Genomic DNA, 26,487 nt, shown 5'->3' with positions numbered 1-26,487 from the left:
GGCACAAGGAGCTGAGAGTGAGAGGGTGTGCTGCTGGAGGACTAAGGAGTACAAGCATTATCAGACACCAGGAGGAAGGTCCTGTGGTGAGGATAAAGAGGAGGCCATGGGGAAGTAGCCCAGGGAGTTGTAGCTATTATGCAGCCGTTACAGGAGGCACTATAGACAGCTGTGATCCAAAGGGCCCTGGGTTGGAACCCGGAGTAGAGGGCAGGCCCAGGTTCCCCCCAAACCTCCCAACTCCTGATCAGACACAGGAGTTGACGACCCAGACTGTGGGGAAGATCACTGAGGTGAGCAAATCTGCCAATAAGCGCAGGACCCACCAAGGTAGAGGAGGAACTTTGTCACACTCTGCTAGACATCAAAAATAAAGGATTTAATAAAGACACTGGGTTTATGGTTCATTACAACAATCTGTAATCCACTGTATCTCTTTGTCCTACAACTGTTAACTGACACTTCACTTTGAATGGTCTCTTGCAACATGAATTAACTCCTTACCTGTTCCACCCTTGCATTTAGCTGTGACACACTGAATATCTTTCCCAGACCTGAAGAAGAGCTCCGTGTAAACTCAAAAGCTTGTCTCTTTTATCAACAGATGCTGGTCCAATAAAAAAAATTGCCTCTTTAGTATCCTGGGACCCACCTGGTTACAACACTAGTGCAGTCAGACTTTAGTAGATCATCTCGGATTGAGATACCTGCTTTGTGCCTTAATACAGTACCTGGCATGTGCATAAACAACATTTCACATATTTTAAATTTCACTGTCCTATCCAAAATAGTAAATAAGTTTATAAAATTTCTGATTTGATTCAAACATGTTTTTCAAAGCAACAGTGCTTTCATCAGCTGTACAGTACACAGTCAGAAATCAAAGGTGCAGTTAGGTCAATATAGTCAGACATATAGCTGTGTGCAAATTAATTTCTGCAAAAATATTTCATTAAAATCCATATAATTTCTAAATATGCCATACCAAGGTTTCTTCCTTGAGATTTAATGTTAGAGGTATTTCTTTTATTTAGTCAGATTTTGCAGCCAGGTCTGGACTATATTACTTTTCTAATCCTATCGCAGACCATGAACACACTATGATTTTCCTGGTTCCACACAGGGAAAGTCCTGGTTAGAATACTAGGAACGTGAAAGTCGAATCTCTGCTCATTGCCCACTTCTGTCTGCTCACTCCCTGACAATAAAAATTCTTTAACAACTTTCAATAATATTTAGCTAATAGTTTAAGACAATTTAAAAATCAAGACTAGAACTCACTGGACATACAAAACATTGAGTAAATTTACCTCCCCCATCACTCTAGTATATGCAGAAAACATTTACGGAGCAATGTTGCTCAACAGGAAACTGCCTAGTTTACTATGGGGCGTGTATAAGGTAATTTACCCTAGCCAACTCTTGACTCCAGCAAGGGCAGGTATTCATAGCAGGGAAGGCAGCACAGTGCAGGTACTACCAGAACAGAACAGACCTTGATTATGTACTCAGCTTGCTAGACAGCTCTGAAACCTGCACTTTGCTATTTTTCTGCTCCTGCTACTCTCAATAGCTGGATTCAAGCCCGTTCACAGATCTGCTGTGTAGAAATACCCAAAGACTATGACTTATAAAGAGAATTTTAAAGGCATGATTTATGTCTATGTCAGTTATCATGCTGAAAACATTATTAATAAATTAATTACTAATAAATCAAATACAACTTTGAATTTAAGAACAAAGTAAATGAGATGAGAAGTCAGTGGGGTCAAACGATAACTCAGTCCATCTTCCCCCTTTGTTCTGACTGCTCTCCCTAACCATGAATGCACCTGGGAATCAGGAACCACCATGATAATAATCAGGGTAGAGGTAGGACTGAACAGAACTCAGACTTTGGCCTCCTCTTTATCCTCACCACAGGACCTTCCTCCTGGTCTCTGATAACGCTTGTAACTCTAACTCCGAATTCCCCTGGCTTGTAATACTTGTTTTAGGGATAACTACAACCTCACTAAAAATGTGTACCCTACATCACTCAATCTTAACAGCAGGTTAAGATTTTTTTTTTAATCTGGCAATTTATATTAGGTTTGTGGTCCTACTCCCCTTTAAGTCCATAAAAACTTTACAGTGCCTTAAATAGGAGCAAGACCAAGTGCCAAATTGAACAGAAGAAATTCAGGGCCAAACCCACAAATATATACCCATAAGCAAATCCATCAGCTTTAATTCTGACTCTTATACACTTAATTAGATGTTTCATTTCTGAGCTGAAAAGTAGTCATTAACTCACGCTTATCTGTAACAATGTTATTAACACTTATATAAATCATCAGGCCTTGGAATCTTGGAGGTCAAAGGACCAGAATCTCTTGTGCCATTTGAGAGAGAAAGGATAATGAAAATCAAAAGGCAGAAATTCAAGTGCAAGAGAAGGGTGAATCACTTAAGTACTTTTGGGCTAAACCCTGCCACTTTCTGCAGGAGTGAAGGGTCCTGCACACCTTAGAACTGGGCCAGTTCTGCCATAAGGGGCAGGGCACTGAAAGCTTGTGTAGGACATTAAGACCTCTTGGGCACCATGGCACGCAGTGCAATGGAGATTCCTTGCAAACCACCACAAGGAGGAAAATGGCCAGTGCATATGTGATTTTGTGATTTCACAGATCATTCACACACACATCCCCCACAGAGGGACAGCACACTAGCTGCACGGGTTACAGCAGCCCTAATACTGTAGTAGCAATGGTGGCCAAGAAGTAAATCCTTCACTCCAATCCCTGAACATTTTTTCCCTCATGCGCTGAGGCTGTCCACAGAACCAGTATTTGCCCCTTTATGCTAACTATGAACAAAGCGTACTATAAATATGATTGGCATGTTCCTCTTATAAGCATATTCATTCTAATGTTCTGAGATTAAAAGAAAGCTTTCAGCAAGAGAATGAACAACATTCAGTAACTTTACTTAACTGACTTCTCTCCAGTAGAAAAACTTCGTTTGAACATTCAGTACAGGGAGCAAAATACAACAAATACCTTGAAGACAGATGTCGTTTGGGTTATTGATCCTATGAAAACAATTCAGGATTAAATTATTGAAATAGCTATTTTTCTCCACTATTGTAAAAATCCAATGAAAGCTTATTCAGATATGTGAAGTAATTATTTCTTTCCACTTCTGCTAAGCTTGCTTATTTGTGCCATGTGTGATATAGTCACATTAAATTAGCAAGGTGCAGTCAGCAAGAATAAAAAAAAAAATTACTTAATAAAAAGACAGTTTATGAGTTATTTTCCATATCGGCATTCAGATACCATGGTGATGTCTATGGTTATTATAGTTATTTCATATATGCATACAAATGATAGTATATCACAGGTAAACTTATTTATATGTTCATATATAAGTTCACCTACAATATACTATCATTTGTATGCATATATGAAATAAGTATAATGACATGCTAACTGAAAAATATTTTATTAGTGTAATTATTAATACCATAATGCTGCTTTCTCTGTTTGTAAATGTACACTATATATAGTTGCACAATATACTCTATGTTGTTTTCAATATTAGTTCTGTACTCTCTCTAGTAATCATTATTAAAATATTTTTCACACAGTGGTATCCGGCATACCACACTTTCCCTCAAAATCTAGACTTGGACATAACTAGTATCTCAGATGCCAGGATGATTGGTGCAGTATAAGAATGTGAATACAAAGGAAAAGAAAAGAACAGAACTATGGGTAATGATAGGTAAATATTGTCTTTATGATGGCAACCACTGTACTGTATTTTCTATGATAGCATAAAAAACCATACACTAGTTTGAAAATGTAGAAGCTAATGTGACTTAAAATTTGTGTAATTAAAAAAACCCCTAGGTTTTAACATTAAATGTATTTAATGTACTGGGGAAGATAAATGACTAATATTTATTGACAAGAGCTTTATGAGATGGCTTTAAATCTTTTCCTTTGCTGACATCTTTTTTCTAACATGTCCAAGCCTCCTGTTTTGATACCACAGGAAAATAGCAGTCTATATTCCTATCTTTGTAGCGTGCTTGTTGATTTTAATTACTTTTGAGAGATTAAAACTTACGGCTTTTGCCAAATGTAGTTAAAACAAGTAATGACAAATTACTCAAAGGTATTTCATAACACATTTATTAATTAGCACTTGGTGCTGTAGTAAGTAATCAGGCCACTGAATAGCCTGCAGATTAATTGTACAAGCATCCTCATAAACAAGATGTGGCCTGCTATGGAGACTGTCACTTGTTTTGGTCTAATGATATACACTCTGATAAACAAAGTGTATTCGGCTCTGAATTCATACAAGAAGACAGAATAGCTGCAGTTGTTAAAGATGACATAATTATTAGTGCAAAGTTAAAGAAAGGCTAAAGTTGGAAGAAACTTGATGAATGATAGTATTTGACATGATATCTAGAAAAAAACCTAGAATTTTGAAAAATCTTTTGTAATTTTAAAAGCAATTGCTTCATAAGAAATTGCTTGCAATTAAACCTAATAATTTCTAACTAAGTAATGATCTGAGAATACAGACACCCTGGAGAGAGAGTTAATATCACAAAGATGTGTCTGCTGCTACTTTGTCTTGCAAGCTTATAAAATCCATTGTAGTGTCCACAGAGCTTTCATGGCTATGATGTAATCTACTGCAAAACAGAGCAAAGTTTGTGAAAAACTGAACGGCAAAACTGAACGTTTCTTCAGTTACCACAAACTTTCCTACTAGTTCTCTCATTTTTAATGGACAGGATGGTATACAATCTTTTAGTACAAATATATTGGAATAGCACACTTAATAAAAACCCATAGGCCTGTGTGTGTCAGTATGAACCTGACATGCCGAACCCGTGGAAAAAAACACAGAAATTGGGCTTATTTTTGGCTTAATAGGCTTGCAAGCTGCTTGCTGGCTAGTTTTTGGCTTTTAGCTTCTTTTTTTTGATTGACTCCTGGCAAGTAGGCACAAGGGGGGCAGAGAGTCAGGGGTACACAGTGGGCCCACCACAGTCCCACACTGCATGCCAGGGGGATCTAGTCACATAGAGTATTGGGGTTCCTAAGGATTGGCTTGTTTTAAAATGGGAATCGCTTCATTTTTGGCTTATTGTGAAAGTTGGGGTGCTTATTTACCATGTGAAAGTTGGCAACTGTGGTATGAACATATTCTGGTTCAGAGGGTTTTTGCTGCTTTGGCTATGTCTCTCAATATTATTTTTCTAACTACATGTACTTAACAGTTTCAGCAAAAGGGATTTGTATTTAGGTGAGGCGGAAAAGCTGGTACAGTACTTTAAAGGCAGAGATAGTAAGGACAACAGCTATCTTCTCCTGGTGTTGAAAGAAGGTTCCAATGTAATGGAGGAGTAGGGTTGTGTGATTCCTTTTGAGAAAGGAAAGCTGAACCATAGTGAAAGAACTCGCCAGGGAAAAGGGGTAGTTTTAAAAGCCAGAAAGAAAAAATAAGAATCTGATACTGAAATTTCTAGATAATGGGCCAAATTAATCTCTCACTCAACTGCAGTGTGTTTGACTTCCTGTAGAGTTAAAGACTATTAAAATAAGCTGAATCTGTTTATCAGCACAGCCCACTTCCCTGATGTTGGAGTGACCACTTCCCTGACTTTGGAGTGACCATTCCCCATTACCAACCTCATTCCAACTACCCCTGGCTTTTGCTCACAGCAGGAAAGGAGAGCAGTTTCCCATATTCCACTGTCTCCTTAGTCCTCTACTTCTAAAGTTAATTTAAAAGCAACAACAACAGTATGTCTCAGTGGGTTACAACACCCTCTGGATTGTAGAACTCTGCTCAGTAATAAAACTCTGCCAGGGAAGCCTGTAAGTAGTCACCTGGACTGATGAAACAGAAGATATTTATTCTGAAAATATATTTGTAAGTGGCTAACATAGGTCTTTACATAGTATCCTAAGGCAAAATGAATAAGCTATGACTATTTTGAGTGAGTTTATATTTCATTATTCAAATCAAACCTTTCCAGTATCTATAAGCAATTCATCCACATATCCGTGTGCTTTTTATTCCTCTGGGAAGCAATATGAATAGTGTTTCTCTAAAAATATGTTTTCCATTGTGAACTGTAGAATAACAGAATGGCATGGCTTACTGTGTGAAATGGAGAGAACAGACGTAATTGCTGCTGTTGATACTGAAGATCCTTACTTGTGAATTGTGACTGAGTTTCTCAAATGATCATTTCATTGCGGTTGTATGTAATCAGCCATATGAAAGCTGTGGAGGTCCTACACCAAGAACTGAAGATTCAGAAGTACTGCGCAGATGTAATGTCTGGAATTAAACCTACTATTGCACTTCCCGTCATTCTGCAACTGATCAAAATGCAGAATACCACACATCCCTATATTACTTAATGTCGGATTCAGTTTAATTGATCAAAATGTTTTTATGCCACCCAGATGATGCTCAACTATTATGAGCAGTATTTTACTATTCAAAATAGCAAAGTATGATTTAATATTTTACTCTCTGGAATATACTGCAACATAATTTATATTTGGCTGAATCCCATTTTGAAATCACATCCAGAGTCAATTTGGGCTTGTTTATCCTGTAAGCTAAAGACGAAGTTCAAGGTCTGGGGAGGGTAACTATATAACCCTTTGCCAGCTAAAGCCACATTCTCCTTATTTATTATTTACCTTCCAGAAAACCCAGACTAAAGAATAATGCTTAGATACGTAGGGCATAATACATGGCAGCACTTTCAATATGCCCGCACATTGTCAATCACTTTTCATTCTTCATAGGAACTAAAACTGAATGTCATTGCATTATTTTTAAGTTAAGTACCTCTAACACATTAAACAGGGTATCTGCTTAAACACTTGCAGGCACAGAAATGTCCTTGTCAATAATGCTGCTTTACATGCTTATAGTAGATGAAGACAAAGAGCCAATGAGCTATCTATCTAATTCAGCTATCTAATTCAGCATGATATATTCAATTCATGTGCCTATGAGATGCACCACTACAAACACTTTGTGAATTGTCTGACATAGTTGTAAAGCCCAATGCTGCACACTTTGAATATATCCACACAAGAAATAGGGCCTGATCCAAAGCCCACTGAAATCAATGGAAAGACTCTTGTTGACTTCAATATATTTTGGGTCAGGTCCATAGAGAAGAAATATCTAAAAACATCATTACATACACATTTAAAAGCTAGTCAGGACTTAACACAGTATCCTTAAAACATAGGTACCTTAACTACTACTTTAGCTATTTTTGAATAATTGCTGAAACTTCAGGACAAAACATTCATTCAGGCTGAGACTTTCAAAGGTTGCTTAGGACGTCAAGCACCCATCTCACACTGACTTTCAATGGGAACTGGACCCCTAATTCTCTTAGGCCTTTGGGGAAAATCCTGGCCTCAAATATATTGGAATATATTCCTAGATGCAGTGAATGTGTTTGTATTTTCCTGTAAAGGACCATGCATACCTACATTATGATTTAACATTTTACATAGCAATCATGTAACTTATTTTGTTGGATAGTCCTGTTTGAAGTTGAATCACTTTGCCAATGGCCCTAATTTTTGATCTCGGGATCCACAAAACTTTGGAATACGTAGTAGTGAAAGCTGCAGAGGTAGCTGTCATGGTAGTTCCTTAAAATTCTTTCCTAAACGCAATATCAGTTAAATTTTCAGCAAAGGCAGAACTACCATTACCGCTTTTAAATGCTAGTGTGCATGAGTTTAATATTCACACACTCTCACACGAGAACTCAAACGTGGTCATGCACAAACTCACACCTCTTCTCCACAAAACTGTGCTGCCAGTAAAAGGGGTGAGTTTGGGCCTAAGGGATGTGAGCCAGGCAAGTAACACTTTGGGAGAAGGGAGAGGATGAGCTTGCTCTGTTGAACATGCCTGGGGCTGAACCTCAGATTGAAAAGTGTTGTCAGTGCCCTCCTCCAAGGTGTGTGGAAGGGACAGTTGGGCTTCTCAGCTGCAATCAGGTACTTAAAAGGCAGTTCTATCGGCCACAAAGGCAAGCAACAGCTGACCTTTTTAGCCAAATCAAAGTAGGCTTAGTAGCTACTTTCAGAGTCTTTCAAATGTAGCAGAGCTGCTACAAGGCAGAGTTTGATTTTAAAGGGGAAATAAGGCTTGTAAACTACTGGCTCGAGGCAACTATTAAAAAGGCAGTTTGCCAGATAGGGAAGTGACAGTTGTAATTGCTAAGAAAGCTAGAGGAGGCTTTGTAGTAAAATAAGCTACCATTTGATTATTGCTTCCAATGAAAAATAAAATTTTGTTTGAATTTAGGAGGGACTAGCTTTTCAAATGCAAGTAAATAACAAAGTTGTGATCATGGTCAAACCAAACAGCCATTTGAAAATCAAAGAAATTTTGATTCAAAGAAACACTGTTTATGCACTTTTCTAACCTAATTTATTAGCTGCTAGTTTAGATATGTTGGATATTAGACAATTCTGATGTACAGCTTTTTTCCCCAGTATTTGCTAATTATAGAGGGACATCTGGCTGATAAGTTGCTTTTTTCTTCCTCTCGAAAATTTCTCCTCTTCCTGCAAGTTATCTCAGATGATAGCAAAAAGAATTCTTTGCACCTCCTCATTGCACACTGGAGCTGACTGAATGTTGAAAAAATAGTATTTGTGAACATTTCACAACCAATCCCATACCAATCAAATAAGTAAACAGTTTCTGAATAACTGAGACTAAAAATTGTTCATTCAAACTATTTGCAATAACTTTTGAATAGCAAATATATTAGCAGAAATCAGGATCACTTCATGAACAAATCACAAGCTGAAATGGCCAAATGTTTTGTGCAAGTTAATTATCTGATGAATTTAGCCCATTAATCTAACAGTAATTGAGTACATTAGAATTTTTTTGTTGAATATATTATTGCTCTAAACAAATCTAATATCAAAATGAGCACCTTACATGCATAGAACATAGACTACAAAATACAAAACCAGGTGGGCTGAACCACATATATTTAAATATTGGGTAAAATTTTCAAAAGCACCTAATTGCTTGGGATGTAGGAACTTGGGTTTCAAAGAGCTTTTGATGCCTTTTGAATGACATTTAGGTTTGTAAGTGATTTAAGTACTTTTGAAAATTTTACCCATTATGTGTAATGTAATACACATTAACTAGTGTCACAAAGCAGGCAATTTTTCTGCACTTTCCTTGGTGATATGATCCACTGCATAGTTAGGTTACATGACAAAGAAGGGATAGAAAAAATATTAGAAGAAACCCACCACACAGTCATGCCCAATTTCCTGATATATCTTCCCAACCAGCCATTTCTGTGCAACTATTTGCACTTTTAAACAACCATGGTCAGTGACTGTAACAAGACAGCAGAACAGGTGATGCAGACTGAATGGCAATTTTTTTTTGCCATTATCTGTTGGAGAGATAATTTTGTTTCAATTTGGTGCATATCCTACATACACACGCACTGTACTTGATACTCCACCATATTTCTGAAGAAACAATTGTATTCTTTCAAGGAAGTGCCTCCTTCCACTGCATTGCAAAAGCTACAGGTACCAAATACACACAAAATAGCTTTAAAATATCTAAAACATACTTTATAAATGAGATACTCTATATGTATTCCTCAATAAACTAAATGCAGTTGTTGTGATTAGGTCAGTAGTCGATGCATGCTGTTATTTGAGATTGCCACCATTTTCCCCTTATACAGAGACTCTCAGACTTTAAGGCCAGAAGAGACCATCATCGTCATCTAGGCTGACCTGCACATCACAGGCCACAGACCTACTCCTGTAATGGGCCCATAAACTCTGGCTGAGGCCTTGGCTACACTAGAAATTTCAAAGCGCTGCCGGGACAGCGCTGCGGGAGCGCTGCCGCGGCAGCGCTTTCAAGTGTGAGTGTGGTCACAGCAGCAGCGCTGGGAGAGAGCTCTTCCAGGGCTGCATGTAAACCACATCCTTTACGGGTGTAGCGTGCAGCGCTGGGAGTCGTGCTCCCAGCGCTGCCACCCTGATTACACTGACGCCTTACAGCGCTGCATCCTGTAGCGCTCAGGGGGGTGTTTTTTCACACCCCTGAGCGCGAAAGTTGCAGCGCTGTAAAGTGCCAATGTAGCCAAGCCCTGAGTTACTGAAGTCCTATCTTGATTTAAAGACTTTAGGTATCAGAGAATTCACTATTTACTTGAGCTCAAGCCAACAGGTGATCCATGCCCAATGCTGCAGAGGAAGGCAAAACCAACCAGGGTTTCTGTCAATCCAACCAGGGAACAATTCCTTCCTGATGCCAAATATGGTGATCAGTTAGACTCAGAGAATGTGGGTGAGACATACCTGCCAGATACCTCCCTCTCTAGTGTCCCATTTCTGGCCACTGGAGATATTTGCTAATAGCAGTCATGGATGGGTTATATGCCACTGTAGGCAATCTCATCATACTATCCCTTCCATAAACTTATCAAGCTGAGTCTTAAAAGAGGTTAGAGTTTTTGCCCCACTACTTCCCTTGGAAGGTTGTTCCAAAACTTCACTTCTCTGATGGATAGAAACCTTTGTCTAATTTTAATCCTAGACTTATTGATGGCCAGTTTATATCCATTTGTTCTTCTGCCAACATCAGCCCCTAACATAGAACTTAAAGACAAAGCCCTGTCTGGGATGATTTAGTTGGGATTGGTCCTGCTTTGAGCAGGGGGTTGGACTAGATGACCTCCTGAGGTTTCTTCCAACCCTATTCTATGATTCTATGAACTCCTGTCATTCCCTGATGTTTATCCCTCTGATTTATTCACAGAGAGCAATCATATCTCCCCTCAGCCTTCATTTTGTTAGGCTAAACAAGCCAAGCTCCTTAAGTCTCCTCTTGTAAGGTATGTTCTCCATTCCGCTGAACATCCTGATAGCCCCTCTCTGCACCTGTTCCAGTTTGAATTTTATCTTTCTTAAACATGGGAGACCATAACTGCACACAGTATTCCTGATGAGGTCGCATCAGCACCTTGCATAATGGTAACAATATTTCCTGTCTCTACTGGAAATACCTCACCTGATGTACCCTAGGATTGCATTAGTCTTTTTCATGGCTGCATCACATTGGCAGTTTATAGTCATCCTGTGACTGTCCAATACATCCAGATCTTTTTTCTCCTCTATTGCTTCCAACTAGCCTATCCCCAGTTTATAGAAAAAAATCTTGTTGTTAGTTCTTAAGAGGATGACTTTGCATTATTAAATTTCATCCCATTTCTATTACTTCAATTTTCAATGTTATCTAAATCTTCTTGTGTGATACCTTCTGTGTACCATCTACAAATTTTACTAACATAGTCTCACTTTTTGTGCCAAGATCATTAACGAAAAAGTTAAATAAGATTTATCTCAAGATCAGTCCTTGAGGAACATCACCAGTACCTCTGTCCAGTCTGACAGTTCACCTTTTAGCATGACCTGTTATAGTTTCCCCTTTAAACAGTTCTTTACCCATTTTTCAATTCTCATATTAATTCCCATCTTCTCCAATTTAACCAGTAATTTCCCATGTGGAACTGTATCAAATGCTTTACTGAAATCCACATAGATTAGATCTGCAGCATTTCCTTTGTCTAGACAATCAGTTATCTTCTATAAGAGATCAGTTTGGTCTGGTATGATCTACCTTTCGTAAAACCATGTTGTATTTTATTCCCAATTATCCTTTACCTCTATGTCCCTTAACTATTCACTCTTTCAAAGTTTGTTCTAACTCCTTGCATACAACTGAGGTCAAACGAACATGCTTGTCATTCCCTGAATCACTCTTCTTCCTTTCTTGAATAAAAGGTACTAGTTTTGCAATTCTCCAGTCATAGAGTGTGATCCTCAACTTTATGAATTCATTAAAAATCTTTGCTATTGGGCTTGCAATTTCATGTACAAGGTCCATTAATATTATTGGATGGAGAGTATTCAGACCCCCTAAGCTGGTCCCATTAAACTATCTGAGTTTGGCTTCCACCTGAAATTTGGTAATTTCTACTTCCATAGCCTCATTCTCATTAGCTACCCTGCCACTATCCCCAAGCTTCTCATTACTCTTTTTAAAAACTGAGGCAAAGTATTCATTTAGGTGTTGGCCCATATCTAGATTATCTTTAATCTCCACCACATTCTAACTCAGGGGCAGGCAAACTTTTTGGCCTGAGGGCCGCATCGGGTTTCATAAATTGTATGGAGGGCTGCTTAGGGGAGGGGGTTGTGTCCCGGTCCCCACCTCCTATCTGCCCCCTCCGGGACTCCTGCCCCTTATCCACACCCACCCCCATTCTCTGACAGTCCCTCTGGGACCCCTGCCTCATCTACAAACCCTCACTCCCTGTCCCCTCGATCCCTACCGCCCCATCCAACCCCTCCTCTCATTCCTGATGGCTCCCCCGGGACCCTTGCCCTATCCAACCACCCCTTCTCCCTGTCCCCTGACTGCCCCCGGAACCCCTGCCACCTCATCCAACCTCTCCCCCCCCGACTTCCTGACTGCCCCCATTCAACCCCCTGCTTCCCCCCCGACCACCATCCACACCCCCACCCCCCTGACCACCACCCCAAACTCCCCTGCCCTCTATCCAACCTCCCTTGCTCCCTGCTCCCTTACCGAGCTGCCTGGAGCACTGGTAGCTGGTGGCGCTACAGCCGCTGCCACCACCACACAGCACAGAGCACTGGATCGGGCTGGGCTCTGTAGCTGCACTGCCCCAAGAGCTCACAGCCCTGCCGTCCAGAGCATTGCTCCAGCGGCAGAGCGAGTGAGCTGAGGCTGTAGGGGAGAGGGGACAGCCGGGGGGGGTGGGCGGGGGGCAGGGGCTAGCCTCCCGGGCCAGGAGCTCGGGGGCTGGGCAGGACAGTCCCACGGGCCAGATGCGACCTCTGGGCCATAGTTTGCCCACCCCTGTCCTAACTAGTTAGTGGTCCCTCTTCTTCTTTTGTTTTCTTTTAACTTATATGACTAAAGAATCTTTTACTATTGGTTTTAATTTCCTTTTGCAAGGTTCAGCTCTGCTTGTCTTTTGGCAGTTCTCACATTTTCTCCCCATTTTCTGATTTCAAAAGGACAAGGAATATCTGGGGCAAACATGAGGGTAATGATTGGAAACGAACTGGCCTGAAATATTACTGTGAATAAGTCACATTGTATCTTGAGAGCAACTTGGAACAAAAATCCAAAAGGTATAGGCCAAGATTTTCAGAAGTGATTAGAGGATGTCCAACCTCAGATACCTTAAAGGGGTCTGATTTTTCAGAGGGTGGCTGCTCAGTGCTTTCTGAAAATCAGATCCCTTAAACTAATTTATGCAAACTTTTTGGACACTCATGTAAGAGGTTAATTGTACTTGTTGCAACTTCTCTGTTATGAATGGGTGTTTAAATATAGCAGTTCTGAGATTTTCTTTAGCAAAGCCTTAATTCCTTGAATTTAACAGGTTTAATGTCACTTTTAAATCCTTCACTTATTAATCCATCTAGAAGAAATTTTGAAAATATTTGGCTAGAACGTTAAAGCTTTTCTTTCTTTAAAAATTATGATCAATGAAGTCATAGCTGAATGTCTGTGGATGTCAAAATGGCCTTAATGAAAAACAAAAGTCATAGCCTAGCTCACAAAAAACAAGTTTTAGGCAATAATTTTACTGCTTGTGGATAGTATATTTTACACAAATTGATACAGACATGAACACTTCTGAGGTCAACTGTTCCATTGCCTGACTGATTTCACTGTTTGGAATCTGCCCCACCCTCCTCTCTTTCCATTATTTAGCTTGACTTTTCATTATACTAGCTGCAGACCATTTTCCATTGTTTTGCTCCTTTTGACCATCCTGTCTACAAAAAACCACAGAATTTTAATTGGCATAATTCTTTTTACCTTCACTTACCAAGAATTATTGTGTACCTTTGCTGGTGTGGGATGAACACATTAAGATGGTAGGAAAAATATCCTATACAGTGTCTGATCCCACAGTCTTTATTCAAATAAAACTCTTACTGAAGTCAAAATAAATGTTCCTTGAGAAACGACTGAAGGATTATGTTTGAAATTTGCACAGTGTTTTGAGAACTTTCTAGAAGAACACCATTATTATAATTTTTGACAGTCTGGCACATAAGGCTGAAACTTCAGTGTTACACAGAGAAACTACAGTTGCTTTTATTTGTTTAAAGATTTTTGTTTTAAGATTCCTCTTTGTGCATAAATATGGTATCTGATTCTATGCAAATTTTGAAAACAGTGAGACAGTTATAATTTAAAGCAATTTAAACCAGTATGGTGTGATTTGAAAAAAAAAAAGTGACTGAACTTTATTAATAGCCTGCAGTTTCTATGGAAATTATTTATATATTATTCCAATAAGCTTATTTGCTCAAAGTAACTAAGTGAACATTTTTTTCTTACCTGCGGAGTCACATAACAGACTATTTTTAAATGGGACAAAAACAATTAATGTAATAAGTTCTAATAACAGGATCTGATTATTTTTAAAAATATCATTATAATACAGTGATATGCATCACATCCTTTTTGCTTTGTTACTCTCATTCCTTACCTCTTTGTTGGCTCTGTCTGCTTGTACTAATGTTCCATTCAGACACGGTTCTACATAGTGAAGTTCTTCATTATACTGTGGGGGGAGTGGGAAGATGGAAAATTTAATTAAAGACTTTGAAAGATACAATTTATTTTAATGATTTAGAGCTACAGTAAAAAATGCATATAGAGTAAAAACAATAGAATTCAATTCATTTTAAAAAAGTGGCATGATATTTTTTTTTCTTCATATCATTCTTAGTATTTCAAAGGCTGGAATTTTAAAAAGGGAGATCCTACTTGACTGAATGCCAGAATACAGGTAGGTTTAGTGAGTACTGTACATAATTAAATAAACCACACTATAGCAAAAGATACAAATGTTCTGAGTCTTAGGAAGACTGGCTGACAGAAAAACCTCCCAGGTTGGAATCTGGATAGTATTAAGAATTCAATGCTGATACAGTTCCAGCCTTAATTCCCAATCCTCTGCTTCATTTTGAGCAAACACTGACAAATATTTGAGTCAAAACATGACACATTTTGGGGGGATGGTATTGTAGGAACTGAGCCAAAGCTCTATGAATCTGAATCCATTCTGGAAATGTTTGAAAGTGATCAATCAGAGATTGGCAGTCTTTGTAAAACTAGCTTCAATCACTTGGGCCCAGAGTTTTAAAAGGTATTAGGTGTTGCTCCACTCACTACTGCAAGGCCTATGTAACCTAGATGGCTAAGGTTTAGTCTGCACTACAGAGCTAAATTGACATAAGCCAGATTATGTCAACCTAACTATGGAAGTGTCAACACTTAAATTTCGCTCCAACTGACGTAACTGCCCCCCTATGCCGACTTAAGAACTCCTCCTCTATGTGTGGTGTAGCATCAAGGTCAATGTAGTTAGGTCAACACAGTGACAATCTGCACAAGTGCTCCTGGAGGTCATGTACTGCCGATACAAGGGGCAAAGCAGAAACATGCACAAGTGATGTAATTACTGTGGCGGCTGTATGCCAATATAAATTAGGTCCACTTAATTTTGTAGTGTAAATGTGGCCTAAGTCCCATTTTCAAAAGTGAACTAAGCATTGAGGATAGTAAGTCCCATTGACTTCCAGTGAGATGTATGTGCCTCAGCTTTTGAAAACTGGACTTGCTGTCTAATTCATTTAGGCTGAAAGCTTCAAAAGTATTTAGGGTCCTAACCACCACTGATCTGAGCCTTAGGCCTTGCAACCCTGAGCAGAGAATGCCAAAATACCTTTTAAAAACTGGGTATTAGTCTCCCAGCATTCTTCCTTTTCTGTTTGTTCTTCTGCAGAGGTATCAGAAGCCAAAATATGGAGAGGGAAGACTTCATGCTCCAGTTCTGCTTGGTTTCACCCCTCAACACGTATCACGTGAATCAGTAGAATAACCATGACAGCCAATGAAAGAGGACAGCGAGTTCAGCCAAAAGTATTCAGAGAAAACATTTCACATGATTAATGTAAGTACTCACTTCGCCTCTCTCCATCTCAATGAGAATAAAGAGAGTCTTACAATGATTCATTGCAAAAGTGCTGCTAAAACAAGGTTCTTCCCACATTACAAGTCTGCATTGTCCATGTCTGGCTGGGACTCTGGATTTCTTCTACTTTCTCTTCAGCTTCACACTACTCCCTTTTCTCATATTCTGTCTCACCCTAGACCCCTATAGCCTTCTCCTTCTTGGACGTCAGTCATCATCATTCATGTGGACACTGACTGCAGTGCTCTCCAATTAATTAATTACATGATTGTTACGGCATGGGGCAGGGTACTTAATTTGATCAGAGCCAAACTATTCTGGAGGCATTGTGCCAAACTCTGTTGTCAGTTATACACTAGTATAACTCTCAAGTAACTACACTCACTGACTGCAGTGGCTATAATCTGCATTCAAACTGAGTAACAGAGTAATTGGATTATTGTATCAATGGCATGTGCTATCTGGTCAGCAATTCCCCGTTCTGCAGCTAGTGTGCATACATCCCTAATTATTGTAATGCAGTCAATATCAATCCATTCTGAGGATTCCTATGCACACTGTGACAAAGTTCCTCCTCTGCCTTGGTGGATCCTGCGCTTTCTGGCAGATTTGCTTGCCTCAGAGGTTCATGGCAGTCCTCAGTTTGGCCACTTTTGTTAGTGGCACAAACCTGCCATTCACTCAGATAACCTCATCACTGGCCAGCATGGGGGGAAAAGAAAACAATCTCCGCCATCTCTGTTGTCCCACCTAGTGGGTCAGAGACAGGCCAAATCCCTTTTCAAATTAGACCTTCCCCTTTGGTGTGTCTCACAGACCAGGTCAATTCCTCCTGTGTCAAATAGGGAGTTTAGAGGGAAGGAGGAAACCTGGGCCCACCCTCTACTCCGGGTTCATTGGCCCTGCTGGAAGGCAACTGTCCGCCAGGCTGAGCCGCCAGGGCTGGTCCCGGAGTGGAGAATTGCTCAGGCCCCTCGGGCATGGTGCAGTCACCAGGCCAGGGACTGCCCCAGCCAGGCTCCCTCAGGGCCCACTTTCCTGGAGGGGCCTAACCAAGTCCCCCACTCTGTTTCCCCACCACCACCACCAACTGGCCAAGACTGGCCAGGCTTCTGCACCAGTTTGCTCTGGGGAGACAGGTGGGGCCCCACAGGTGGTGGGAAGCAGAGACTACCCGGAGCCGGAGGTGCACTGGGATCCAGCCAGGGGGCAGAGAGAAGCTGGCAGGTGGGGTCAGGAGATAGAGAGGATCCCATGGCTGGCCAGTGGGCAGGCCAAGAAGAGCAAGTGGGTTGGCAGGGTCTCAGGGCACAGTGCAAGCAGAGCAGGCTGGGGCCCCTTCTGAGCATGGGCCGGACTCCGTGATGCCACTGGCACCATTGTAAACCTGGCACTACGGTAACCAAGTTGTCTTTATACCACTGAGCTAGGAAGTTGTAACCATTTCTTTTGGATGTGGGACTTGTTAATGTTACCCAGGCCTTCATAACCTCAAGATTAGACTGTTGCAATTAGATTAGATGTGGGGAACATCTTAAAACCATTTAGAGACTGAAAATGGTGCAATGTACAGCTGCTTCCTTATTCATTGGAGTACATGACACTAGGGCTCATGGATCTACTCTGGTTGCCTATTGGACTGCAGGTGGAGTTTCAGGTATCGGTTAGGACACACAGAGCCCTAAATGACAGCTTAGGACCTGCCTCTCCCTTTGTGCCCTATTTCCATTATTACAGTCAGCAAAGGTGCATGAGTTGAATTCTCCTCAATATCAGATAGAGGGAGGGTCTGAGGACTCTGGAACTTGCTCTCCCTCTTGGCCCAAAATTGAGGACCTGTAATATTACCCTGCCTGAATCCATCATTAGATAAAAAGGGATTGTTAAAGAAACCAGGTAGAAAAGATACAACAATAGCCTAGATAAGGAACTTCCCTTCAAACAGAATAACCAGGTTTATAGCTAAATGGGACTCCTGAGACCCAACACTAGTGACAGGATGCTTGCCAAGGCAAAGAATCTGGAGATCAAAAGACACCAATCTGTTAAAAGATCTACCCTATTGAGACCTTAGGGGCGGCGGGGAGGGGGAGGGGGAGAGTTGTCAGTGGCTTCAGGCAAACAAAGAGATAGACTGGGAGTTAGGGTGAGCAATAAGCAAGCTGCAACTTGGTACTCAGGGAGAACAGAGGGGCACCAGGGCCAATTCAGGTCTACTCAGGTCAATGCCAAGAGTGCGTAAGACACCATGCATGTAGGTTTCTGGCATTTTAAATTCCTTTCTTCAAGCACTCTGTACTTTTTTCCAAATACATCACTTTGTTTTGAAGAACTTGCCTCTCTACTTACACTCACAAAGGGAAACTCTGACAGGTACCAAACTCCCTGGTCTTGCTAGGTATCACAGCAGGCTATCAGGGACATGCAATCCAGAGACCCAGACCAAAAAGAAGTGGGGGCATGGGCTTGCTACTTGAAAGGGGTTCACCTAGGGGACTGGCAAAAGGACTCAGAAGGGAAAGCCTATCATAGGACTGTGTATTACTGAATGAGAATCAGTTTTATAAAATATGTATAGTGGGTGTAAATAAAGACAAGACTGCACGTTACTGGGGCATAAGCCAAATCACATCTACAAAAACCCCATGTAAGAAAGAAGGGTAGTTACAAAAGGTGCCAAAAGCCACTAATTCCCATTATTAGAAGCCATACAAACCCTTGAACCAAGTACCAAGAAAAAAATAGTTACCTACAGTTTGGTATTCATCAAACCACTCAATAACATTAATGATCGTATGACTTACCATTATCTGTGTCATAAACAGATGGTTAAGGGTTAATGCTTCTTTTACCTGTAAAGGGTTAAAAAGTTCACCTAGTCTAGCTAACACCTGACCAGAGGAACCAATGGGGGAACAAGATATTTCAAAAAGAAGGAGAGAAGTTTTTCCTTTGTTTAGAGTTTCAGTTTCAGCCGGAGTGAAAAAGATCAAGGAACCAGCCTCTTATCAGAGTAGTACGTTTTAGAAAGGAATAAATAGGTTTATGTTTATTTCTTTGTAACCTGTTTTATGCAATTAGAGGTAGAATCAAATTGGGTATTTGGGTATTTTTTTGTGTAACTAAATTTGTGCCCAGGGGAACATCCTCTGTGTTTTGAATCTGTTGTCTGTGAGAGTAGCTGGTAAGCTAATCTCTCCCAGAGGGTTTTCTTTTACCTTTCTTTTCTTTAATTAAAAGCCTTTTTCTTAATACCTGATTGATTTTTCCTTGTTTTTAAATCCAAGGGGATTGGATCTGGACTCACCAGAGATTGGTGGGGGAAAGGAGAGGGGATGGTTAATTTCTCCTTGTTTTAAGATCCAAAGGGTTTGGATCTGTGTTCACCAGGAATTGGTGAAGTCCCTCAAAACTACCCAGGGAAAAAAGTAGTGTTTGGGGGATGGCGGCAGCTATACCAGATCTAAGCTGGTAATTAAGCTTAGAAGTGTCCATGCAGGTCCCCACATCTGTACCCTAAAGTTCAGAGTAGGGAAGGAACCTTGACAGTCTGCTCTACCAACCTTGCCTGACAAAATGCACAACTTCATGTTTAACTGAGCAAGGACATAGAAAATCCAGGTTTCCCTCATTCAATGTAAAGTTGTCTCTTACCTTTCACATACCCTACCACAACATTAACTGTCTAAAGTAAAAAGAGGAACTTCTGTGGTGAAACTTTTGAGTAGTCTTGAGTTTCAATTGTTTTCAATATATTCTCTTCTGTCCCTAGTGTTCCTTGTCTCTACCACACCTAAAATGGGCATCTGATATAATTTGGGCCCTACCAAATTCACAGTCCATTTTGGTCAATTTCATGATCATAGAGTTTTAAAAATAATAAATTTCATGATCTCAGCTATTTAAATCGGAAATTTCAGGGTGTTGTAATTGTAGGGGTCCAAAAAGGAATTGGGGGGGATCATAAGGTTATTGCAGCCGGGGAGGGGTGCGATATTCCTATCCTTATTTCTGCGCTGCTTCTGGCAGCGGCGCTGCCTTCAGAGCTGGGCAGCTGGAGAACAGCAGTTTCTGGCTGGGCGCCCAGCTCTAAAGGCAGAGCTGCTGCCAGCAGCAGTGCAAAAGTAAGGGTGGCATGGTATGGTATTGCCATCCCTACTTCTACACTGCTGCTGGCAGGGTGCTGCCTTGAGAGCTGGGCGCCCAGCCAACTGCTGCCGCTTTTCTGCTGCCCAGCTCTGAAAGCAACACAGAAGTAAGGGTGGCAATATCACTACCCCCCTAAAATAATCTTGTGACCACCCTGCAACTCCCAAAAGACCAGATTTCACAGTCTGGGATGCATTTTTCATGGCCATGAATTTGGCAGGACCCTAAATATAATAGAGAAAGTTTGCCCTGCACCATCCTTTCCCAACTTCTTCTTTAAAATCTCAATCTGATCTTTCTCCCTGGCAATTTACAATGAAAAAAATTGTTCAAACCCAAATTAAATTTTTGACATTGCTGGAGCAAAGTAAAATGGGTGAGCAGCTGATCACCAACTGACTCTAACCAGAAACATTTACCCAGTGAGAGAGATATGTAACCTGGTATATCCCCTTGCAACAGCTGTTCTTTTTTGTGGAAAGTGAGGCTAGAAACATGTGTCTGTTATAATCTGTATGCACTGTTATACTGTATGATCACATAATATTAATGTTTGAAAATATGGCTTGAGGTGAGTGTCCAGCAGAGGTAAGTTAGCAGCTTCCATTCAATCAGTTTCCAAATTCCTCTCTTAAGAGACCTAAAACAAAATCCATAGAGAGAGACGATGAAATTCACCTCTGCTGTACTGAGCCAAGATGAGGCCTTCCGTTTGATTTACACCCAGATTAGGGCTGCACAAAGATCCCTGGACAGCCTGATAATGAGCATAACAATAGGCTCAAACCAGGGGAGCTGCAATTTTTTATTTATGTGATTCCTCTATCTCACCACTCTGTTCAAGTAACACAGAATCTGTAGCAACTGTACCAGCCCAAAAGCAGGAACAAACATATTACAAGCCTAGATGCTGGCTCAGGTTTGGTTGAGGAGGTGAAATCCAACCATCTACACTTCAGTGGCACAAAGCCTGATTTACTCAATCAGGCTGAAGCAAATTTCACCCTTCATCTATTCTGAATGAATAAGGCTTCAAATGATGCAGTTTTGAACGACCACAACAAACTCTGTTGATATGGTTATAATGGAAATTCTGCACATTAAAAACTGGGGGTCTTATTGCTGTGTCTTGAACTCACCAATAATGATCTCCTCTAATCAACTTTGCTAAAAATCATTTGGCTGAGGCATTTAAATTGATTTAACAATCTCATCCCAGTTAATATTTTGTTCATTTCATGTATGGGTTATGTTTCTGAAAAGTATTTTTCAAATTTCAGCATTGGACAGAATTAGCACTCTGGTTTTTATGATAATATTGTTAATTTAATGCATGACTTAGAGTTATACTTCAAAGCAAATTGAAAAAATATGTCTGTTCTCTTGTTGTTGCAGACATCTCTGTTCATGCACTGATGATCTGACCTTAAATTTTAACTTAGACTGCACAAAATCACTCTCGTATTTCAACAACACTTTTGTAATTCAATCATCTAGTCCATCAGTTTTGGATAGGTTTTGCAATAACCTACCCATGAAAGCAAAAACGATTTTTAACATTATCTTTTTATGTTTATTTTCTGGAAAGACCTGCATTGCACTCTTTTATGTTCTATATACACAGATATATTTAGAAAATAATTTAGTAAAGGATGAAACAGGCCATATATATCATATATATACCCTATTAAAATATTTTTTACTACCCTATCTTATGCATACTTCAATTGACTGAATTTTTATTGATGTTTATGTATAGTGACCATAACTCGTTTTCAGTCAGGCTTTAGCCCTTCATCTGCTCCAAGCCCTCTCCTTCCTGCCTTATCTTACTTTCTTTCACTGATACGGTTGCTGACCCTCTCCATGGTTTACTCTCCTCTGCTTGATTCTTTTGGCCCTCTCCCATTGCAAGACCCATCCTACCAATCCTGACTCCTGGCTTGCCCCCAACACGTGCCTCTTCACTTCCTGCTCTTATGCTGCAGTGTTATTGGTAGAAATCCTATGGCCAGGCTGACTTCCTCTACTATGAATTCATTCTCTTCCCTTCCAGTTCTGCCGTCTTCCTAATTAAGCAATTCTACTTCTTCAACTTAATTGAATTCCATACCCTTAATCCCAGACAACTTTTTGTCATATTTGATGCAGTCCTCAAACCTTCCCCTCCTCCTGTCTCCACTTCTCTCTCAACACAGATTCTTGCTGATTTCTTCCAAGAAAAAGTTGATAAACACATGACCTTCCCCATTGCCTCTTCTTCCCTTCTTCCTTTTCCTCCTGCAACTCTCTCCTCCTTCTCCGATCACAGACACAGATGTTTCTCAAATGCTCCCCTCTCTAACTTCTCCATTTGCTCCAATTACCCCATCCCATCTCTTGATTACCCTTGTGTCTATTCTCATCTTTTCATTTTTCTCCTCAACCTCTCACTCTCCTCTAGCTCTTTATATTTGTATTACAAGTGCACATTAGTCCCTCCCATCTTAAAAAAAACCCCAAAACACCCTTGAGCCTACTTGCCTCTCCAGAAACTGTCCCAGCCTCCCTTCTGCCTGTCCTCCATTCTCTTGTCCTGCTACACCTTACATCTGAGTAATCTTGTTCACAAATTCAACTACAATCTCTATGCTGGTGACTCACAGATCTACCACTCTGCTGCAGACCTATCTCCTTCTGCCCAAACTAAAATCTCAGCCTCTCACTCTGATGTCCTAGTGCCGGGGTTCTCAAACTCGGAGTCACAAGGTTATTACATGGGGGGATCGCAAGCTGTCAACTTCCACCCCAAACCCCGCTTTGCCTCCAGCATTTATAATGGTGTTAAATATATAAAAAAGTATTTTTAACTTATAAGGGGGAGGTCACACTTGTCTGTTACAGCTATCCCCCATTCCATTTTGTTTCTTATAGCTGTCCCCATACTCTATTTTGTTCTCCTACTGTGGCCACCTCTTCCCTGGCTGTTAAGTTGTTTACAAGGGCCACTGCCTTTCTCAAAGGGAAGGCCCCTTAAAGTTGTTCACCAAGAGCCACTGCCCTTCTCAAAGGGATGGCCACTTGTGCTAAGTGGGACCACTGCCCTGTTCAAAGGGTTAGTCCTGTTATCACCTTGTTAAACCTGGGCTCGGTGTAGGGTAGGCAATGTCCAGAGCTGCAAGACCTATTGTGTTTTTAAGATCTTGGGCATGAGTCATAGGCCTCATGTGCTTTTGAGTCACCTAAATTAAATGCTTTTCATGAAATATTTCTTAATGGAGTACCATAGACCGATCATCTATAAAAATGTATCAAAACTGTGACTTTGCAATAAGCTCATGATCAACCTTTACTTCAGTTCAATAACCATCACGCTGGCAGTTGCTTATTTACTTAGCACACTATTACTTACTCTTTTATAATTCTAGGGTTACTGCATGCTTGCGTTTTTACAGGAACTCCAAGAGATTTGAGATTGTTATTTTTGTAACTATAGATTCCTAATGCTTCATTTAGGGGTGTCACGCTTTTAAAAGTTTTATTTTATTTGTTAGGCATTTTATATGATCTTGGCATAATATTTATATCTACTCTTCGTAGCCTCTTAGACAAACCAGGGAGTTATGTTATCAAACTGCTTTTGGTTTGTGCTTGCAGATTTTGGATCCCACATTTATTTGTAGACACAAAACTGAATCACTGATGATTGTTGTGGTTCATGCTCAAGAGCCTTGCCATAGGCCCGACCCCTTGTCCTAGGCGCGTGATGTGGCAACGGAACCAAACGAGCTTTAGTCTGCTGAATAGAACAGGGACCGAGGTGGTTACAGACGACACATGGGGGGTTCAAGACAAGGAGCGGAATATTAGTCAAATGACTGGCGTGGCATCTCCACAACCAGTTTTAATTGTGTTTTCAGTTTTTGTAGGCATCACAGAAGAGGGATTTTTAAGGAGGGTTATGAGCGGATAATAAGGTAGTTTTGAAGATGGCTTTTGGAGCTCTCTCAAGCATGAGTGGCAGCATGGGAGACAAGCGTGCTTGCTTGAAATGGGGCTGGCATTTGAAAATTGGTTTGATACTATCCCGAGTTCCATTAGTCTTATTGAGGACATATTTTGCTGACGTGTCATACAGGGCTGATGACATAAGAGTCACATCTCAGTCGTGAAAGGAGAGTGTTGTGGGCGATGGCTGTTGAGATCCCTAGAAGTTAAGAGAAGTATCTTATATTTGATGCAACTAAGAGGTGGAACAGATAGAGTGCAAGAGAGGATGACATCGTCAGTGTGATAGGCTAGGGAAATGGATCTTTGTGACAGATTTTAATGGACATGAGTAGGGTAGGTTACAGTGTCAGTCCAGAGAACGGATGTTGCCGTAATTGAGACGAGAGATGTGAGAGCCTGGATGAAATTTTGAACTGTTGGATGGATAGGAGAGGCTATCTTAGATGTTGTCGAGGAATCGGAGTTTAGACAGCTTGGTGTTGGGACCTGAAGAGAAAATCAAGTTGAAGATGCTGCCTGGACAATTTGTATCCTGAGAACTAGTGTCCTGTAGTGTTCCTAAAAGGAGTGTGGGCAGCTTTTGCAGGCCTGTTGTACTTGACCTGTAGCTAGACTCCCCTTAGGACAGTGGCTCTCAAACTTTTTTTTACTGGTGACTCTTTCACATGCAAACGCTTTGAGTGTTGTCCCTGCCAGCAGGTATATGGGATCTTGGGAGCATTACCACGACAGGTGGAGATGCCAATTAATTTCTTTTATTAAAGAAAAGGAGTGGTGGGAATTAACATCATCGAGGGTGGGTTGTATAGGGTGTTTACAATAGACATGCGGGGGGTTCTCCCCCCCTATGACAGTGTAGGGAGTTCTACAGTGGGCTACAGTAGTGGGGTTCAGACCCAATGGGAGTACGTACAGTCAATAGCAACTTAACTTTATTAGGAACATTTAGTACGGTGAATGCAAACGTACCAAAAAGAATGCAATTAAATGGTAGGCTTCTATAATAAAATGCGTACTCTTCGATAGACTGTATTAAGCGGTTGGTGCCTTTTATACAATGTACACAATGGTATTAATGTAACTACAAAGTATCTCAGCAATATGGGTGATAGTGAATTCTGCATGTGAAATTACTGACTTATTTGTGAGGTGTTGATAGCAAAGTGTACTAAAGCTGGGTTAGGAACGGGGGGGGAGCGGGGGAGGGCGATATTAGTGGAACTGATGAGAGGAGAGTGCGTGGAAGCGTGTGCCTGCAGGTAAGGAAGGGTGCGCGGGTTTTAAGCAGGGGGGAGCTATGAGGCGGGGAACAGACAAGAGTTTAGTGGGAACAGCAAGGGTTTGGAAGTTTGTTGGCCGCAAGGAGTTGTACAGAGAGACACGGGAAGCACAGGGGGGCTTGGATGCGGGGAAAACGACAGTTATAGAGGGAGAAGCAGCAAAACTCTCTATTCTAACCACACCAGGAACCAACATATATCATTCTAGCCAACTATACCAAGAACTTATACGGGAAAGAACAGCAACTATACTAAGCTTTTACATCTTACGGGCAACAAAGCAAGGCGTGAGTTCAGCTTTATAATTTACACTTAACTTATTAACTAAACAACCTATGGTGCACCTTATGTGATGGGGAAGTTCCAGAGGCGAGTGTATATGCCCAGGGAGCGGTGGCTGCAGCAGTGATATACGGAAGCAGTGCCCAGGCAAGCCACGGCAGAGCTTAGCAGCGGGCTACGACTTTTCTTTAGCAGCAGTGCCGTGGATTAGAGAGGTTTTAGCACAGACCAGGTTTAGCTAGTTGTGCTGGAGAACGAGCCCAACTAATATATAAATAAAAGTACAGAGAGTTTCACAGAGGATTCTACCAGCCCCAAGAGAAGCCAGCAGCGGCAAACAGCAAGAACATCGGAAGCTAGAAGGGTCCATAATCGAGATCTCTCAGGCAGCATTCGTTCTCGTGGGTTTTTTTTCAAAACGGGTACCTCAAATAAAATGCAAGCGGGAAGGACCCAGAATCCTGCTGATCAGACAGGCAGCAATGCAGGAACCTTTCTGATCTTGTTTTAACAATGTCTGTTTTAAAGCAACCAGGCAGTTTCCCCCATAGTTTTTGATTGCTCCCTCTGTCACAGGAGAGAGAGGAGGGACAGCTGTAGGTGAGCACAGCGAAGTCTGGGCAGCCTGTGCAG

General features: G+C 40.9%; 1 protein-coding gene across 4 annotated transcripts in view; it reads right to left on the bottom strand.

Annotated features, from left to right (window-relative positions):
* Positions 1-26,487, bottom strand: part of CACNA2D3 (calcium voltage-gated channel auxiliary subunit alpha2delta 3) — a 733,714-nt gene that overhangs the window by 362,907 nt on the left and 344,320 nt on the right. For all 4 annotated transcript variants that reach the window (XR_004375600.1, XM_032794295.1, XM_075073101.1 and 1 more), the window contains exon 9: positions 14,663-14,737. Coding sequence is in view for 3 of the 4 variants with exons in the window: in XM_032794295.1 (XP_032650186.1) it covers positions 14,663-14,737 (75 nt within the window). In the remaining variant the exon portion in view is untranslated. The remainder of the gene's footprint in view (positions 1-14,662; positions 14,738-26,487) is intronic.

The sequence above is a fragment of the Chelonoidis abingdonii genome, chromosome 17 (genome assembly GCF_003597395.2).
Source record: "Chelonoidis abingdonii isolate Lonesome George chromosome 17, CheloAbing_2.0, whole genome shotgun sequence".
NCBI classification, from domain to species: Eukaryota; Metazoa; Chordata; order Testudines; family Testudinidae; genus Chelonoidis; species Chelonoidis abingdonii.
Note: the sequence above shows the minus strand (reverse complement) of the source record. Positions and strands in the feature narration are given on the sequence as shown.